General features: G+C 46.3%; 1 protein-coding gene across 1 annotated transcript; it reads left to right on the top strand.

Moving 5' to 3' along the window:
* The first annotated feature begins 630 nt into the window (after window positions 1-630).
* CDC25C (cell division cycle 25C) lies at window positions 631-17,641 on the top strand. The gene is made up of 16 exons (XM_084832451.1): window positions 631-962; window positions 1,213-1,427; window positions 3,907-4,004; window positions 7,317-7,350; window positions 9,214-9,247; window positions 9,428-9,514; window positions 9,738-9,839; window positions 10,832-10,963; window positions 12,002-12,082; window positions 12,616-12,768; window positions 12,999-13,100; window positions 15,112-15,174; window positions 15,768-15,866; window positions 15,980-16,113; window positions 16,259-16,370; window positions 17,027-17,641. The coding sequence occupies exons 2-16, from the start codon at window positions 1,240-1,242 to the stop codon at window positions 17,165-17,167; spliced, it is 1,560 nt and encodes a 519-aa protein (XP_084688577.1). The 5' UTR covers window positions 631-962; window positions 1,213-1,239; the 3' UTR covers window positions 17,168-17,641.
* Window positions 17,642-19,485: the final 1,844 nt, after the last annotated feature.

Raw genomic sequence — 19,485 nt, 5'->3', positions numbered from 1 at the left:
CGCCCGGTCTAGAAAAAGAGCATCACAGCAATGTTCCGCAGCTCGTTTTATTCTGTGCCTCTGCAGGATCCATCCCGCCAGCTTTAGAGACTGACGCTCAGGTGGAAAGAAAAAGGAGCAGAACGGAATAACCACCAGCAGCAAGCTGTCCTCCGGCCACTCTGCAGCTCCACCCCGCCCCCGAAAGCCACGGGCTGATACCTCCTGGCCAGGGGAGCCCAGGCATCCGACGCAGAACTCCCCAACGGCATCGCCCGCACCCAAACAGCAACGCGGGCGTGGAGAAGCGCATCGCCGCCTTCCCATGGTTTAAATCTCCCTCCAATAGACAGGAAGGGCGGAGCTTGTGGCACATCCCCGGCCTGTCGTGTCAGGGCAGTAGAATGAAGGCGGGCCTTTGTCAACCGATTGGATGAGCGGAGAGCACAAAGGAGGGCGGAAATCTCCCGAACAGTCGTCGAAAAAAAAACAAGCGTGGTTAACAAAGCTCCGCCTGTCACGCTCTGTCCCAATAGACGCTCCATAGCCCCATTGACGGAAGGGCGCGTGTTCGCCAATTAAAATGCCGTTAAACCCGTCGCCGGGACTGTTCCCCCCTTTGTGCGTCAGTGGTTGGCTGATGAAGAGAGCGACGTTGGGGATTGGCTGACGCCCGGGCGGTAGGCTTAAGTGCTCGGAATTCTGTTGACTTTCAAGTCTGCCTCGGCCGGTGGTGGAGAGTCGCCAGTAATACGGGTAGTCCGGTGGGCGGAGGCCTCCCGAGGTCTCCTTGGGACGGTGCCGAGCAAGCGAAGGGATTTTCTTCTCGGGGTGCACGTGAGGTCGGTCACGTATGCTTTGGGCCGCAAATTCTGGCTGCCCTTAAAATACAGCGTACGAAGATCTGGAGGCAGCGACTTTCGTTTGTAAACTAGAGCCATTGATTTGGCTAAGACTGACGACCTGACGGCGTTTCTGTTTAGGCGAGTTTTTGACATGCGACGTGTTTTAGTACTCCTGCTGCCGAGTTTTAACATTACAGTTTAATTTTAGACTCACTGCTGTCGGAATGTAATCTTGTTGCATGCTTTTATATTGCTATTCTTAACAGTTTCATTGTTGGCTGTATTTCTATGAGCACATTGCATTGTTTTGTCTTCGTACTGTAAGCTGCTGTGGTTACAATACTGGAAAAGCAGGCTGTAAAATAATAAGTTGATGTTTTGTCCACAGTTGGCTCAGCAGAGACTGTGTGCTGTCATGACTGAGAATTTCACCCCCAGAGAGACTGATGTTCCTCGTTCACGTCTTGGGTTCCGATCTAGCCGCAGGATGGTGCTTAATATGTTCCGGGATCCTGAGATCTCCGTACCTGTTACTCCGGAACCACCTCTTACCCCAGTCTTGAACCTAACTCAGGATTTCAGGAACCTCAGCACATTAGCAGTGTAAATCTCTCTGTTCATGATAGTGTTATGGTATTGAAAAGTTTTTCTTTTTCAAAATGGGCTGTCTCATAAAATTAATTTACTAACAGAATATGGGGATACAATACTAATTAGATTAGACAGTTTTAAAGTTCTGGTGATGGTTTTCAGTTGATTATCCCTGAGACGCAGGCATGCATATATAAATTGAGAATACGGGTGGGACAAGAGGGTTAATGAGCTAGGTATGGACTGGCATATTCCTTTGTTAGTTAAACTACAGGTGACATGTTGCCATTGGAGTTCAGAGGGCCTAAGAAGACTAGGTGATGGTCAAAGGAGTTGACTCATTTGGATTCTCCTGCCCCCCTCTAGACAGGGGTAGGGGGAAAATGTCTCTGTGAAAAAGTACACTGCAGGTCTGCGTTGGACTGAGATGAAGAGAAAGGCACAGTGAGCTGACTTTTTTTACTCTGTAAGCCAGGGTGGGCAGCATGTGCCCCCCATGTAGCTACCCCTGGCTGTTTTTGCACAGCCACTGCCGAATTTGCCACAGTGGTAGCCAAAAAAGCATCAATTCTGCAAGGAAAGAAAGTGCATGGGGAGTGTATGTTTTATTTGCAAGCTGAATCCCTGCTTTTTTGCCACAGCTACAGTAGCAAATTCGGCAGGGGTAGGCTGCGTACCCCAGTGGGTTTCGGTGGGGAGCTCCTCAACTTCTTGGAAGTTGCCCACCCCTGCTGTGGCCCTCTAGCCCCCTGCTGTAAGCTAACAGTATTTTGGGGTGCTGGTTGTCTCTCTACTGATATGGGAATAGTAGACTTTGGCTCTTCCTGTGAGCAAACTGTATATTTGTAAATAGATGCAAATATTACAAACAGCAATTCGCCTCCAGTGGCCTTCTTCCAAAGGGAAGCAAACCTGGGGAAGTGCTGTGCCCCTGGAACATCTCACTGCTTTCAAAAATGGGCTATGCATAACTATAATAAATATACATGTGCAGCTCCTTAAGAGTTTTCAGTGCCTGCACATCTTCCTTAAAATTTAAACAATGTCAGGAAGTGTATGCTTCTGAGTTGTATTGTTTTAAAATATTTATATTCCAGCACAAATAATTTCCAGGTAAATCTTTTAAATTGTTTGAATATCCTATATACTAATAACAAACTCACTCTCTTGAGTGTGGATCCATTTGTACCCAAAATGGCGCTATCCACGAACAAGAGCAAGGTATCAGGAGGCTTGGGGAAATCCTGAAATTTGTTAAAGTACCAAAGATTTTTTAGAAAAGAACCCTTTGGTGGTGGTGGGAGGCCAAAATCAGCTCAGAGAGGATCAAGTATGCTCAGTGGGCACAGAATGTTGACTGTTTGTGTTTGGGCGTGGAGTGGAATTGGAAAATTGGTGGGGAGGGAAAATGGAATGCAGTAACCTGGAAAAAGGACAGGGCATGTCTGGCTGGCATCCTGAACAAGAACACTCCAGATGGCAACATTTTGTTGCAGGTCCCATTTGGAACATTTAAAGGCACAACCCTATGCATGTTTAGACAGAAAAAAGACCTACAACTCCCAGCATTCCCCAGCCAGCATGATTTTTTTCCTAATTAAGTATTTCAGTTCAAATACTTTGGGTTGTTAGGAAAAATGTTTGAGATACTTCTCTAGCTTATAAAATTAAGGTTTGTTTGTGTATTTCTTTAGTCAGCTTTTGCGTCACCCTTCAATATACATAGTCCCTGGATGGCTTACAAAAATAAGAAACATAGAATAAAAAACAATAACATTTTAAAAATGTTTGATGAAGCCACCTAGTTTAGTAATAAAGATAAATGTCAAACGTGATAAATCAATCCCAGTCAATTGAGGGCATTATGAATTATCCAGATAATCTTCTGCGAAGCTTTCTAATTTAAAATTTTCCAGCATGACTGGTTCAGGACAAAGAGAAGGGCACAGCGCCCATGTCTTTAGCATGTCCCGCTTCTATCAAAATTGGAGACGGCATCTAGATGTAAGAATATACCCTTGGTTGATCTCTATGTAGTATGTCGCTTGTCTGCTTGCCTGCATAAATGAAATGTGATTTTTCTGCTACGAACTTGCAGCCCAGAGGACTGTGATTATCTGAAGGCTGCATTGAAGGCTCCTGAGCATCAGGATAAATGTTAATTCCATCTCTTAATTGGTTGTTTTTTGACCAGGTCTTCGCTCAGCTCTGCCAGCCAGTGTTAGGGTGTTGTGTTAGAATCCCTGATCTGTAGTAACTCACATGGAGATTTATATATATCCCAGTTTATGGTTCATGGGGTGCAGCAGATAATTGACACTGCTCCCTGAACCACCATTTTATGTCTGGTTGGTAGACCTTGGTGCTCTAGTAAAAAACAAAAACGATCCTGCAAGCCAGAGTCTGCCAACCCAGGCCTAAAATAACTATAGCAATATTACGAACACGGGTCAAACTTCACCCATGCGTGCCTCTTGCTTTGTTCTTTCAGGGATACACCCAGATGTTGCCTAGATCTGTCCAATCTCAGTAATGGGGAAGAGGAAACTGCCTTCAGCTTCAGCCCAACACCAGGAACACTGGAAACTGGTAATAACTGCTGCCAGCAGTACAGCTCTGTTTGTTTCCTGCTGCTGTTCTTTCGTCATTTGAACAACAATCTTCAAGAATACCCTTTCGTTATCAGGCATATCAACCAGCTTATCCTTTCCCATCCTTTATATTAACTCCAGTATCCAAACCAGTTAAACTGGGATATCTGGGCTGAAGCTAATTTGGATTCTATTTATCTTTAATGGGGATTAATTCATCTTAAATTCGAGTGATTTGTTTTAATCTGTTTTATAGAACAAGCTCTCTGGTATCTAGGAATTTGAGTGTGGAAGCTCTGGTGCTACATGCTATTATAAAATAGGTCCTGTATGGCCCTTGTCGTTACTTAATGACCTCCTGGTTTTGGATTATGAAATGAAACCAACAAGGAACAGTAAATGGCATAGAACATTGAGAGCCAGTGTGATGTAGTGGTTAGAGCGTTCAAGTGGGACTCGAGAGATCCGCGGTCTGGTTCCTACTCAGCCATGGAGCTCTCTGAGTGACTCTCAGCCTAACCTACTTCACAGGGTTGTTGTGGGGATAAAATGGAGATGAGGCAAATCATGTAAGTTGCCTTGGGTTCCATGGAAGAAAAAAGGCCGGACATAAATGTAATAAACAAACTAGGCCAGGCATGAGGAACCTCAGGATCTAGGCCAAATACAGTTTGCAGGGGTTCCCCATCTGGCCCACCAATTTTTTTCCCCAGACCACAATCCTTTCCCTGCCCCAGCACTGAGAGATGGGGAAGGGCTTATCTCCAATCTGCAGAAGATCAGGAATAACCCCTTTGTCCCCTTGCAGCACTGGGGCTGGGGAAAAGGCTTATCTCTGATCTCTCAGCCCTGGGGCAGGGAAAATGGGCTTGTCTCCGATCTGCTGCAGATCAAAGACAAGCACTTTCCCCTGACCCAGTGGTAAGCAAGCTTCCTCTCAGCATGGGACCAGGAAAAATGCCCTTCTCTCAGCCGATCTGTATGGATCAGTTTAGGAGGTGGAGCTGGGAAGAGTGTGTGTTAAAATGTGGGGTGGGTGAATGCCAGCAGTGGCTCCACCCACATTGGACAGTGGTCCCATCCACTGCTGTCATGCGGTTCCCGGCCCAGGACTAAGTAGTCCCTTGGGTTGATAATAGTTCCCTAGCCCTTGCATAGACCCTTAGTTAGGCTTGGCTCCAAAACTGCCTTACTTTTGTATTCAAAGAACTCATTGTTTCTCATACTTTCACCAAGTCTCCCAGTGCTGGTCTCTGAGTATTGGGATCCCTGGTAAGAAAGTCGCCCAAAGAGGGGCCCAGGAGCCACCGTGCATCCAGACAGGGAAAGGCTCTTGCCCACCTTGAACTTACCTCAAAGCTTTTCATTCTATTGTACAATCTACTGCAGAAAGTTCCAGGTTGTGTTTCCATCCCCCCCCCCCACCTTTTTAAGGGGATCTGATGTGCTAATTAAATGCATCTCATCCCCACAGCTTGCCTTGGTCTTCAACCAGTGTTGATCACCTACTCGTCTATGTGGTAGATGTAGTGCAGGGGTGCAGACCTTCAGGGCTGGGGGGCCAAATCTGGCCCTCCAGGATTCTCCACAAGGCCGCACCCTCTTCCTCTGGCCTCACCCCCTTTCCCCCAACCACTGGTCATTTGGTGGTTTCCTGACTTTTATGCAGTTTTCCCCCTATTCTGAAAGGCTGAAATGCCTCTCTGAAGGCCCAGTTACTGGCAGGAAGTAACTACAATGTGCTGGCATTTTTAAGCTACAATGTGCTGGCATTTTTGGTATTTTGGCCCCACCCACTGCTAGAATGTAGCCCCTGAGAACTTCTCCAAAATTGAATCCGGCCCTTGAGCTGAAAGAGGTTCTGCGCTGCTGATGTAGTGGTAGGGATTGTAGGACCAACATGAGCTATGCAATCTGCACAGCGGGATTCACTGAGTGACTGCAGGAGAAAAAAAGTTACCCACTCCTTCCATTTCTTGCGCTTAAGGTTTAGGGCGCAATCCTTTCGGGATAGTCAGTTATCTCTGACACTTGGAGGTGGGCGACTATCCTATGCAGGGTGGGCGGAGCACAGAGGGGATCCTGTCCGCATTCTGGCCACCCCGCATTTGCAGTTAGAGGGCCAGTTTTGGCTGTCTAGCCGGGGACGTCGGAGTGAGAGCGGGGGAGGCCGCATGACGCATAGGAAGCGTCATAATGACACTTCTGCAGTCCCTGCCCCTGGGAATGCCCACTTTTTGCCCATTCCACACTGCGTTTCTGAGCGTGGAGATGGGGAAGAACCGCACCACCTACAAGAGGCAGAGGCGGGGAGTGCAGTTTCTGAGAACCAAGCTTTGTTCCCAGAAACCAAAAAAATCCTATGGCCGTCTAGACACTGTCTAGCAGCCATAGGCTTGCTCTCCCCATGACACAAACCAATAGAAGCTCCCATGCAAGCAGACGCTCAGTATATGAGTTCATGTATCTTTATGCCCTCCCCAGTCCTGGTGATGTGGTTTTTCCGCACAAACTAGAGTTATGGCAAGCTTCGCTTCCTGTGTTTTGTGTCTTAATTTTAAACAGCACCTGGATACATTTTGCAAGCATAGCACATCCATCAGTAAAAAGTCTGCTGAGCCATTTGAAACATCTAGACCATTTTAGCTTGGACTTGTGTACTATCCATAGGTTTTCTTGATGTTTAGCTTTAGAATCATAGAATAGTAGGGTTGGAAGGGCCTATAAGACCATCGAGTCCAACCCCCTGCTCAGTGCAGGAATCCAAGTCAAAGCATGCCTGACAGATGGCTGTCCAGCTTCATCTTGAATGCCTCCAGTGTGGGAGAGCCCACCACCTCCCTAAGTAATTGGTTCCATTGTCGTATTGCTCTAACGGTCAAGAAGTTTTTCCTGATGTTCAGCTGGAATCTGGCTTCCTGTAACTTGAGCCCATTATTCAGTGTCCTGCATTCTGGGATGATCGAGAAGAGATCCTGGCCTTCCTCTCTGTGGCAACCTTTCAAGTACTTGCAGAGCGCTATCATATCTCCCCTCAGTCTTCTCTTCTCAAGGCTAAACATGCCCAGTTCTTTCAGTCTCTCTTCACAGGGCTTTGTTTCCAGTCCCCTGATCATCTTTGTTGCCCTCCTCTGAACCCTCTCCAGTTTGTCTGCATCCTTCTTAAAGTGTGGTGCCTTTTACCTGGTATGTCTATTGCCTTAGGGATTTTTACAGGTAGGAAGATCATCAGGCTTTTGTCCCATCAGTTATATATTAAACCTGAGCCCGCTTTGGTCTCTTGCTGACTTCTTTCCTTGTCCTACTGCAGATCAGAAGAGTTCAGCAGAACTCCAGGATTGGCTGTAAGTTCTGCCTACATTTTTTTTTTTATAGCTTAACAATATTTAGCTTTATTTTCATTGAGCTTTACAATGCTGATCTGCTTTCAAAGCTGAGAATAACACGGAATTTAGCAGAGGGGAGGAGAAGTTCTTTCTCAGTCAGGTGGTTTCTTTTTTGAGTTTGAATGAAGAGCTTCTAGGAAATATTGTGAAACTGAGCAAAATATGTATGCGTTTGGGCTCTTTGGCAGAAAGTATGTGTTATAACTTGTCAATGTTTCCAAGACCTCTGTTGCTGACCTCTTCCATGGTTTGAAGAATGGCCTGTTGGGAAAATCCTGTGACCTAAAATGAGTGGTATATTTGGATATTTGGTGGTATAGGAATGTAATAAAAATAGTAATACATTTCTCTGCTGTATTTTTCTTTGCTAGTTATAGATTTTAGAAAGTGGAGGCACACTGGTGGGGGCTCTTTTTTTTTAAATTGAGTTAAGTAATAAATATAATAATATAATCATTTAACTATACTATATATAAATACTGTCTGTCTGTCTGTCTATCAAAACTTCCATAGGATAATAAATATCAACAACTTATAAATATTATAACATTTTACAATAAGTCAATAAATGTATATAATTTATAATAAACTTGTTCAGTAAACATATACAATTTCCTATGATCCCTTCACTTAACATATATGGATTTACCACATCCTGAACTTTATTATTCCAGAATCCTATAAAAAGACTCCACTTTTTAATAAAGTTTTTTTTTTTATAAAGTTATCCTGTTGTCTCCCTTCCCTCATCCTTACTAAATTTGTCAGCTTGGTCATATAGACCATGTCCCACATCCTATTAAACCATTCATCAATTGACAAGGGATTGATCATTTTCCAGTTATAGTTTTTGTACTTTCTACTGAACAATTCCTTTGTGCTCACTCTTAGCCCAGTGACAACTAATTTGTTCAGCACTGAGGGATGCACTGGAAATCAGCTGGAGAACTGCTTGCTACCAACTTGCATGGTATACTTGCATGTAGCAAAGCTTGCATGGCTGATAGGGCACCTGGTCACAAGTAGATGTGCCTTTTTCACTCTTCCAGGCAAATTGGGTAACCAAAGCCCCTGATGTTTCCAGTCCCAATGGTTCGCACCCCTGACTTTGACCCCAAACGTAAGGAAATACAGGCCAGGCTGCTCAGCCTTAAGAGCCCATTAAATCGCTCATATGATATGTTGGTGTGATTAGTCGAACAGGGAAAGGGTGCCTGACTCTCTGTATGTCTGGCTCTGTGTGTGTCTCTCCACTGGAAAATTTCAGCCCAGGCAGTGGGTGTCTGGCCCCTTGCCAAATCCACATCCCTAAGTTTCTGTCCCTGAGTCAGTGTTGATTCCATAGATGCCGTTCAGATTGATGATCTTTTGCACATCAGAATTTATAGACAAGAAGACCACACAAAAGCACTTGCACAGTACAGTAATTTATTCCTCTTTCCTTGCCAAGGTACATGCAGTGCCAGCCTGTTAAGGATTTGGTCTTTGCTAGGCACTGTGAGAATAAAAAGAGTTTTGGATTTCGTTTTAATGTGTCTTTTTCAGGTTGTCCTCAGATATTGGAAATATGAACAGTGAATCGGCAGCTTGAGTTTACAGCCAGTTTGCAAAAGATGAGCTGTCCTTTTAATAAACTAGAGGGTGGACAGTAAAGTGATGTCCAGCTTATCCAATGAGCCTTGGGAAAGGCTAGGAGACTTGTGCGGAGGGGGATGTCCTTGCCCTGCCAAGTGTTGTTATCTCAGTGCAACTCTGAGGTGCTGGAAAGACAAACTAGTCCATACCAAGGTTCCCTGACCAGCGATCTCTTTCTCCGCACAGAGGCTCAAGGAGGCAGTGTGTGCAGTTGATCCAGGTGAGTATTTCCTGTCTGCTGGAAATGGAATTCTGTCACCATCTGGGATGTACAGATGCCGGGGAAGCTGTGAGATGAATTGGAAGACTTGGGGGCATCAGTTGCTGCTACTCTAAAACTCATGATCAGTGTTATTTGCAGAAAACATTGTGGGTTCCCCCCCCCCCCTTGGCATTTCAGCCCCAGGTACTGTGCAGCACACCGGGAACCCCAAGCTACATCCACCAAGTTAGCAAGGAGATCAGTCCTTCCACGAACAAGGAGAATGTGAGTACCTGTCGCAGCAGGTGGGTTTTCCTCTTAAGTGTTTGTAAGGGGCAGGATGGCAGGCAGACTGAGGTCTCTGCTCTGGAGGGCTAAAGGGTACAGCCTTTAGGCACTTCCTTCCCATTTCATGGCAGTGATGTTGCCCTGGCTTTTCTGAAACTTCCCTATGTTCTTGATTCTAGAGGTAGGGCCACTTCTACCTCCCTTGCTTATCTCCTCATAGGAGGGCAGCCTGTTTAAGCACCCAGGATGGCACATGCCTAGGTCCCTGCTGTTCCAGAAGAGACTACCGGACTCACAGCTGACCTGTTATACTGCAATGCTGGTGAGTCAGTACTGTTTACTAGCTAATCGATAGGTTTGGAAACATCAGCCAGGCCTGGGTATGGATACAAGGTATCCGTCTGCTCTAGGTGTTTTACCACATGTAAATGTCGGTTTGGAGTATCTGATTTATGGCATGTCCAGTATCATCTACACCAGCCTTCCCCAACCTAATGCTCTCCAGATCTTTGGGACTTTAATTCCCATCAGCCCCACCCAGCATGGCCTATGGGCAGGAATGCTGGGAGCTGTGGTTCAAAACATCTGGAGGGCATCAAGTTGGGAAAGGCTGAGCTACACTGATATAGGGGAATCTGTGTATGATGGGTTTACAAATCTCCCCACTTCTACAAAAACAAATCTTTCCTTAGAAGCACTTGCCTAATGGGGCACTTCAGTTAAATGGTCAATTCAAGTGAGTCATTGACGTTCCATGACGCAGGTATTTCTCTGTAGGAATGATGAATGGAGGTGACGCATCTGGACAGAGAGCTCAGAATTACTTGCATCCCGAGCTTAATGTTCCAGCAGAGATGCAAGTAAAGGTGGTGAATGCTACAAGCCAATTCCTCCATGAATGGGGCCTCTATGCCTTCTTAGGATGTAAGTGCCAGCCATCATTATGAGGGGCATCATCTGTCCTTTGTTCCTAGAGAGGTGTGGATCACTGAGGGAATACATTTATGTGCAGTTACATACAGTTGCGTTTGGAATGACCTTAACTAAGAAAAAGAGCAGGTACGCTTACAGGAACATCAGGGGCTCAAGGCAAAAAAGCAAGTGAATGTATATCAGTTGCTTAGAACATCCAATCAAGTCTCAGTAATGGTACAGAAAGCTAATACAGGAGGCTAATTATCCATATAGTCACAGATGTATAGCAGTTCTGGGAGAAACTAAGTGTATATCAGTGTTTTATGTCTGTGAGCTATAATAAGTATGTTCATGGTTGAGAAGCAGAGGATGACCCCTGTGAGCCTCTTCTCCTGACAGGACGCAGGGGATCTAGAGGAGTATGAGATGAAAGATCTTGGCAGCCCAATTGCTGCAGTGGCACCACCAAGAATTCCAGAGGTCTTGGATGGCTTTCCAGAGCTTTGCCCTGATGAGCAGGAAGAGGCTGAGGTGAGAAGGGTGTGAGAGGATCACCCCCATGGACACCTGTGCAGATCAGGAAATCTGAGAGAATGGAAAAGGAGTTCTTGCCAGCTATGGATGGCATGAGATCCTAAAAGTTATTGAGGATTTTCCTCTTAATCACCTTACCGTTTTTACACTTATTTAGATGGGATATGTGTGTACCATTAGCCCAGAAATACTGATGTATGAATAACGTGTGCTGAGAACTATTTGGCAAAGGCAGCCCCATGTGCAAAACTGGGGAAAAACATTTATTTTCGCAACACCTGGATATGCTCTATAAACACTTGCAATTCATACTTTTCCCAGTTCCACATGGAGTGAAGTATGCGTCCCTGGTTTAATAAGTGAATCTCATTATCCTTTTTATACCATTTGCCTAAAAGGCATGACACAGCAGGGTTTGTTATGTTTGCTTATAACATCATATATTAAAATCCCCAGGTGGTTCCTATTAAAATGCAACATAATACAGAAACAAGATAAAAATAATTGAAAACATGAAGGACATCTTAAAAACATTCCAACATCATAATGATAAAGCAGGGTGGTAACAGAGTCCCTCCCTGGTCAGCATAAGGCCACCAGCAGTACAGCTACGTCAGCGGAGCTGTCTGCCAGCACAGCAGGAGCCACAGAGCAGCACTCCCACAACATCCCGCAGCCCACTGGAGGCCTGCTGACAGACCGTAGGGTTGTAGCCTAAATCTTATCTATGTCAATGGAATTAAAGGGAAGGTTATGCTGTGTTCTTATGAGCAGAAGTGGCTCTACGTTTCCCAGGCTTCATACTCGGTACAATGAAATATTCCTTAGGTTTAGGGTGACCAAGGGGGCATGGCCCCTGCACCTTTAATGGTTGTGTAGAAAAGGCAATTTCAGCAGGTGTTGCTTGTCAGGCATCATAAACCTGCTGAAATGCCCTCTGCTTCATAATTATTAGAGGCGTAGGAGCCCTGCTCTCCTTTGCACCTGGTCACCCTCCTTGGGTTCTGTATTTATTTTTCTGTGTTTTTCCCTTAGAAGCCACTTGCTGGGCACCACTCCAGCATGGCTACCTTGCTGTCTGGACCCCTCCTTACCCAGGACATCAATGTCAGTGAGGTGAGTATGAACTTTAATTTACTATATAGCAAACCCAGCCTTTTGCCTGGTTGCTTCTAGCAAGTAAGATGTTCTCTCGGTGACCCGGTAGGAGATAGACTCTTAAAAAAAACAAAAACAACCCCAAACCCCACACAAAAATAATTATTTTAGGGTACAAAGAGCTAGCATAAATGTATGTGGGCTAATAAAACCTTTAGTGGAATAACTGCTGAGGAGGTGGTGGCAGTGCTGTCAAGTCCATCTGAGATGAAAGAATGCAGTTAACTTAGTGCAAGGAAACATCTATCTAGTAATGACCAAAAAGTAAAATCCTGACAATGAGGCTGGTGCTGCTCACCATCCAACTACAGGAGCTCTGAAGCCTCCTTAATGAGGTAAGGGACTTGTGAGGGGTTTCCCACCCCCCCTTCTTTACTTGTGAGGGACTTGTGAGTTTTCCCACCCCCTTTCTTTACTTTCCTGTTTCCCCTCCCAACTTCCCCCCCATCCCGGCTTCCTTGACTTTCCTGTTTACATGCTGCTCTGAGCAGGTCTCCATGAACAAAAGCCGCCTGTTCCGCTCTCCATCGCTGCCAGAGAAACTGAACAGGCCCGTGCTGAAGAAGGCAGTAAAGAGCCAAGATGATGGAACTCCCATCAAGGTGAAACGGAGGCGCAGCCCAATCCAAGAGGAGCCAGATGGGGTAAGATCCTACTTGGTTCCAGGACCTGATCTCCAGGGCCTGTTGCCTGAACCCTTGGGTCTTAGTGGAGAATGCTGTGCCGAGAGCTGTTAGGGAGGCAGTTGGCAGGACGTAAGAGCTGTCAGTCAATCCTAGCGTTGCACTTGTAGAAACAGAGACACAAATGAGGTTGCTGACCAGTGACATATTTGGCTTACATGTTGCTGATGACTCTGCCTGCTTGTTTCTAGATTATACTTTTGAAGAAAACGGCCTCCCTTTCTGACATTGAGATTGTCAGAGCACTTGATCAAGACTACAGCTTCAGGCAGCTGATTGGAGATTTCTCCAGTGTAGGTTTCTTCTGGCTTCTGTCACCTTTGTTGGGTTGTGGGGAGGGGGAGAGAGAATGTTGTTGTTTTTGTCTGTCAGCGCAGAATCAGTAGGCAGAACCTCTCCTCTTAATTGCTAAACGGTACTGGAAGATGCAGACTTCCTGCATGTTTAAACACCCCCTGTCTACAATGTCTCCTGTTTGGGGGGGGGGGGGGGGGCTGGTACCAACCAATATGGAAACCTTGGATGTAAATTGATAGACCACACTAACTGTGTCCCGATTCTGTGACCCGCTTGGGAGACCGCTTGTAATGCAACTGTGTGGGTGGAGCTCCAGCTAATAATTGGCTTGTGTGAGCAGCACCTCACACACTTATGGCAGATCTTAACTACACCGGTACAACCTGCCCAGCCCCTGTTCTGTGTTTTCATACTGGCATGATGCAAATACACCAAAATTGATTGTGGAGCTACTTGCATAATGGTTGGGGTATGTGGAGTTCCACCCAGGTGGTTGTATTATAAGAGGCTGCCCATGTGTGACTCAGGCCTTTGACACTGAACATCAGGGTTTCTGAAGTGGGAGTCCACACTGGACTGTGTCTAACACTTAAGGGGCAATCCTATTGGGATGCCCATCGGCCTCCAAACTTGGAGGCCGATGGGCATCTTATGCAGAGCGGAAGGAGCATGGAGGTGCTCCTCCCACTCTGCATTTTTGCTAGACAGGCTTTTTTGCCCATCTAGCTGGGGCTCTGCAGGGCAGGCAGGAAGGAGGCTGGAGGATTCTTCATAAGCCAGCCTCCCCAGTCCTCTCCCACAGAACTGCCCCCTTTCCCTCCTCTCCGAGGTTGCCTTTGCAGCCTTGGAGGGGCAGGCGGCACAGTTCTGTCTGCGCTGGCTGGGAGGTGGAGGTGGCAGGGAGCTTGGACTCCTGGCTCTGACCTCGGATCCAGGAATCCTAACTGTCCTATGGCCCCCCAGACGCTCTCTAGGGGCCATAGGATTGCTCTCTTAAGTATGTTTTGCTTGAGTTTTCACAGCCCACAGTTTTTTTCCCTATAGCCTCTGTCACCTGGTCTGCAATTTGCGGGTGTGGGTATGTTTCTTGGAGAATATATTAAACACAGTTCTTCCAATTATAACTTTGCTGTACTAATTCACAGACAGTTCAATCCGGTACAGTTTGGCCTCGGTGCCACTGTCACTAGCAACCAAAAGTGTAACAATTGCTCCCCATGAAAAGTGGCTGTTCTCAGCAAATGGACTGAAAAGCATACTTGGGCAACTGCTCAGGGTCACCAATGGGGTTGCCATTTGCTGTTCCTTTAACTAGAGCATTTCTTATTTTGGAGTTAAGCAGAGCAATTGCTCCGGTACTGAGAGTTAAATAGCAATATGGTGGACTTAAATTCTTGGAGGGAGATGCTGCATAAAATGCCGGGTGATTATACTAATTGCAAACTAATTGGAAAACAAGAATAATACAAATAATATTTCGACCACAGTGAGTGTTCCCATCAGGTCTTTCTCTCTGAGGGTGGTGGAGTCATTGCACTCCATGCTGCCTCTTTACCCCCACTCCACTGTATTACAATTGTGTTGCTTGCCCCCCCCATGTTAATCTTATCCTGACTATTTTAATAAAATATGTACTTTCCCCCAGTTTACAGAATTATCTTATGAGTTTTCAAACTAGAGGATTCTATAACTTTTGAAACTCTGCCTTGTAATCTTGCAGAAAACTCAGGCTAGCATAAAAACCAAGTAGGCGGTTGTACTGTTTTTCAAAGTGCAGGGGACATTTTTTGAACAGGGAGTTAATAAGTATGTTCAGTATTGCTACATAAATCACTTGCAGCCCAAATATTTGCGTGTTTCCTCAGATGTGCACCCACTAAATGCAGTGGGGCCTATTCCTGAGTAAACAGCCTTGGTTTCAGCATTTGTGTAGCTGGGGCTCAAAAGAGCCAGGGGCCTCTGGAGTTATTACAAAGGCAGAAATGGAGTGTGGTTGTGTCTCTGTAGGTGTATTCACTGCCCACAGTAGCAGGAAGGCAGCAGGAGCTGAGATACATCACTTCAGAGACTGTAAGCAATCACTACTGCTTGGATGTGTCCATGTCCATTCTTGACCCCTATATATTTTCTCTATCTCCCCTTCACGTCAGCAGAACCCGGCTCCGCACACACACCCCTTTCCTTTAGCCTCCATTGGTTCTGTAGGTCCCAGGGCCTGCTCTGGGGGTCTAGCTGTCTGTCCTTAATATTCTTCTGTGCACCATCTGAATTATCCCAGCTGTATCACAGTCTGCCTTCTAGTGGTGCCAGCTGGCTCTGCCTTAGGAGCTGCTAGGCAGCCATATACTGGTGAGAAGGGGAGGGGCCTGTCGTTCTGTTTTCTTCATTTTTATCCCACCCTCCCTCCAAGACGCTCAGGTGGCATCCATGGTTCTCTCCCCTCCCAATTACACAAACATTTTATCCATATCCCAGAGGGACCATAGCTCAGGGATAGAGCACATGCTCTGCATGCCAGTCAACGTCGGCAATACTGAGCTAGATGGTCTGACATGGTACAAGGCAGCTTGCTATATTTCTGTCCTAGCAACAACCCTGTAAGGTAGGCAAAGCTGACAGATGGTGCCTCGTTGAACTTGAGTGCTATTCTGCTGTTCTTCTAGATGGCTGCTCTGCTCCATGATCAGTTCCAGAGCCTCATAGAAAAGTTCTGCATCATTGACTGTCGCTACCCCTATGAATATCGTGGAGGGCACATCAAGGTGAGTGATTCGTAATGCTGTATGAACCCTGTTCAGGGAAGGAACGGCTCCTTGGGAGGTATGTGAGGGCTGTTTTCCCTTCATGTTGCTGAACATTTGTTTCCCACCACAAGGGGGCTTTGAATATCCACAGGCAGGATGATCTATTTGAATACTTCCTGAAGAAGCCCCTTCTCCCGTCGGTGCCACAGAAGCGCCTCATCCTTGTGTTCCACTGTGAATATTCCTCTGAAAGAGGCCCCAAGATGTGAGTGTGGGGCCCAGTAAGGCAGGGGGCAGGGGACAAATAACTTTCAGGAGCAGGAGAAGAGCTGGTTTTGGATGCCCTTGCCAGATAGGATGACCTCCCTTTGCCTTTTTGCTTATTGTACTTGTCTTCCTGGTGCTTGAAGGTGCCGCTATCTGAGGGAAGAAGACCGAGCCATGAACGAGTATCCTGCATTGCACTACCCTGAACTTTATGTCCTTCAGGGTGGCTACAAGGACTTCTTCCTACAGTATAAGGTAACAGCACAGTGGTTGACATAAGGCAGAGATAGGCGACTCTAGATGTTTTGGAGTACAACTCACATCATCCCTTGCCACTGGCTATGTTGTCTAGGGCTGATGAGAGTTGTAGGCCAAAACATCTGGAGGGCCACAAGCTACCACCCTTGACTAAAGGGGATGGAATGTTACTACATAGGAACCTATCATATCATCCTAAGATTTGGGTGCTTATGTTGATGTTTTGTATGTAGAGTAGTTTTACCCTGTCTTTTACCCTGTCCCAGGGGGGGGACGTGTGGCCCTCCAGATGTTGTTGGACTGCAACTTCCATCAGCCCTAGCCAGTACAGCCAATGGTAAGAGGTGATGGGAGTTGCACTCCATCAACATCTGGAAAGCCACACATTCCCCATCCCTGATGTTTAGGATGCAGAATTCTTCCTCTACCTGTTCAAGTCTCATTCACACCTCCTGTTTTCTGAGCTTTTAGCAGAAATTGTCCATAAGGCTTCAGGCATTTTCCCCTCTACACCCCTAAGAGCCAGAAATGTACTGGGGCGGGGGGCGGTTAAGTTGCAGTTTAATATTTTTGTGATGAATTCACTAGACCCTATGCTAAAAAAAAAAAAAAAAATCAGTCCATCTATTCTTATGCATCTCCCTTTCCCTTAGGAGCTGTGTGAGCCCCAGAGTTACTGCCCCATGCATCACCAGGACTTCAAGGCAGAGATGCTCAAGTTCCACATCAAAACCAAGACATGGAAAGGGGAACGAAGGCGGAGGAATCAAATTGCTCGTCTCATGAAGCTATGAGATCAAGAGGCAGGAGCCAAGAGGAGTTTTGCTCTAAGAGGCCTTCCCTGGCAAAGGGGAAAGCCCGAGTCTCTGTAATAGGTTATGCTGCACAAAAGCTAGGAAAGTGAGCATGCCCAGGACCAAGTGGACCTGGCCATCATTACAATGAGGGGAGTTCAGAGATGTTAAGTCCCTTGCTTCACTAAACTTCACTTGGGTGAGGTTATGCCCAAGTGCAAAGCTTCATAATGGAAGGGAGCTGGTGGAACTGACCGTGCTGCCTGTGAAAAGCAGGGCCTTGTTCAGAGGGATTGGCCAGCACCCATGCTGTCTCCTAGGTGTTGTCCAAAGGTAGCAGGCTAAGCTTTTTGCAGTCCAAGCTCTAAACTAGCTGCCAGCAGGAGACTTTTATTACTTTTCAGTGTTACTTTAGGTTTTTGCATTTAAGTGTCTGATTTTAATGGAAGAATAAAGTTTTCTGGAAGATTTGCGTACGCATTTTTGTGCGTGCAGTGTAGCACCCAATATATTCATTTTAGGGAAATACGATTAGATATTCTGGATTAAAATGTGTGGAGGGCAAAATCTTGGGTGGGGGTGTGCAGAGGGGGAATAGGAGCGCTGGGGAAGTAATTTCATAATTGTCCTCTAGGGATCATGCATTTTCACCCTGACTCTCCTGGAAGTACCAGGAGGTGTATGTGTGTGATCTTCACCTTCACTGGATCCCAGAGAATCCCACAACAAGCTACCATATCCTGTAACCTCACTGCTAGTGAACCACTTCTATCTAGAGCAATCGTGAAAAAAATTGTGCCCGTTTTAATGCTGGGGCACAGGTGCGATTGGGCACACTCAGCAATTATTAAAGAATATGTGCAAGAAACATACCCCTCAGCAAATGTGGAATTAAATTGGCCAGAGTGCCTCTTTCCATGCACCGGTAGAAAAGTTAAATGGGTTGACTGTCAAACTTCCTCCACCAATGGTTATACCAGTATTTTATTGAATTTTCTTTAGTGCACTTTTCATCCCAATCTTCCTTCAGTGATTTAGGGTGGCATACATGGTCCTGTCCTGCACCCTATCCCCTTTAAGCCTCACAACAGCCCAGTGAAGTAGGTTAGGCTGAGACTGGCCCACATCAAAAATCCAACACTATATCTATTACATCTCGCTGGAGTACTGTTGGTGTCATGTAATAACAGAAGGGACATCAGTGTTTGAGAGGGCTGGGGTGGCGTGGGAATAGTTTTTTAGCTTGAATCCAGCAGATAGGAAGTTCTAAGGCACACCTCCCCCACAACTGATGCATTCCCACAAAACCTGGTAAGTGGAAGATAGGATTTAAGATATAGGTATGTTTGTTGGAAGAGATAAGTGGATTTAAGGCAGAAAGATCTTAAACAGGAGTCTGAGGTGATGGGGAAACGTCCTAATAGTCTGAGATGATTTAAATAGGCAGTGAGATCTCCTCCATTGGAGGTCTGCGGGAGGCACTAGTGCAAAATAAAAATTATCTGCTAGCTGAGAGATTTGCCACAAGATGGCGCAACAGCAACACTCTAGCCAAAGTACACGGGATCCTTTTGCTTTCTGTCAGCTCAGAAAAGAATGAGGTGATGACAACCGAAACACATGGTCCAGGTAACAGGGCAGAGATACACAGGACACGGTGGCTTCTCTAGTGCTATTGTGTGCGCTACAGCAAGCAACTGAACTGATTTTAGTTCAGTTTTATTTCTTTTGACAGGCCATCTCAGACAGTGATCTAAGTTAATTCTATTGGATGAGGGCCACTTTCTGTCCTCCCACAGTCATGCAGTGTGGTTACTAGGTACCTTCTTAGGGAAGGCAATGGTCTCTCATTCACTTCTGGAGCAGAAATAACTTCCAGAGGAGCACTGTGTTGGTCTGTAACAGCAAAACCAACAAAAGAGTCTTGTAGGATCTTAAAAGACTTAGGGCGCAATCCTAACTAGAGAGGCGGCTGCCTCCGAACTCAGAGGCGACCGCCTATCCAACGCAGGGCAGGAGAAGTGCAGGAGAAGCACGGAGGGGATCGTTCCCTCTGTGCTTCTGCCCTGCTTTTTTGGCTAGACAGCCGATTGCGGCTGTCTAGCCACTGGAGGATGGAGCAGGGGAGGAGGCTGGCCTCCACCCCAGAATGCCCCTCCAGATACGCCCCTTTCTGGTCCCTCTGCACTTCTCCGGCAAGCACGGAGGATAGGGTTGTTGTTTTCTGGAGAACTGACGGGGAAGTCGGTTCTCCAGAGAACGCCATATCCTATGGCTGTCTGGCAGCTGTCTAGGGGCCATAGGATTGCTCCCTCCCA

Source organism: Heloderma suspectum, chromosome 2 (genome assembly GCF_057233095.1).
Source record: "Heloderma suspectum isolate Gila_16-S chromosome 2, 16-S_ref, whole genome shotgun sequence".
Lineage (NCBI taxonomy): Eukaryota > Metazoa > Chordata > Lepidosauria > Squamata > Helodermatidae > Heloderma > Heloderma suspectum.
The sequence above is the reverse complement of the archived record's forward strand: the minus strand, read 5'-3'. Positions and strand labels throughout refer to the sequence as shown.

Excerpts from the sequence above, each read along its gene's own strand:
- CDC25C (XM_084832451.1), top strand. The coding sequence starts at position 1,240 with ATGACTGAGAATTTCACCCCCAGAGAGACTGATGTTCCTCGTTCACGT. Across the intron at positions 7,351-9,213 it reads GCAGAACTCCAGGATTGGCT|AGGCTCAAGGAGGCAGTGTG; the intron begins GTAAGTTCTGCC and ends TTCTCCGCACAG. Across the intron at positions 15,175-15,767 it reads GATACATCACTTCAGAGACT|ATGGCTGCTCTGCTCCATGA; the intron begins GTAAGCAATCAC and ends CTGTTCTTCTAG.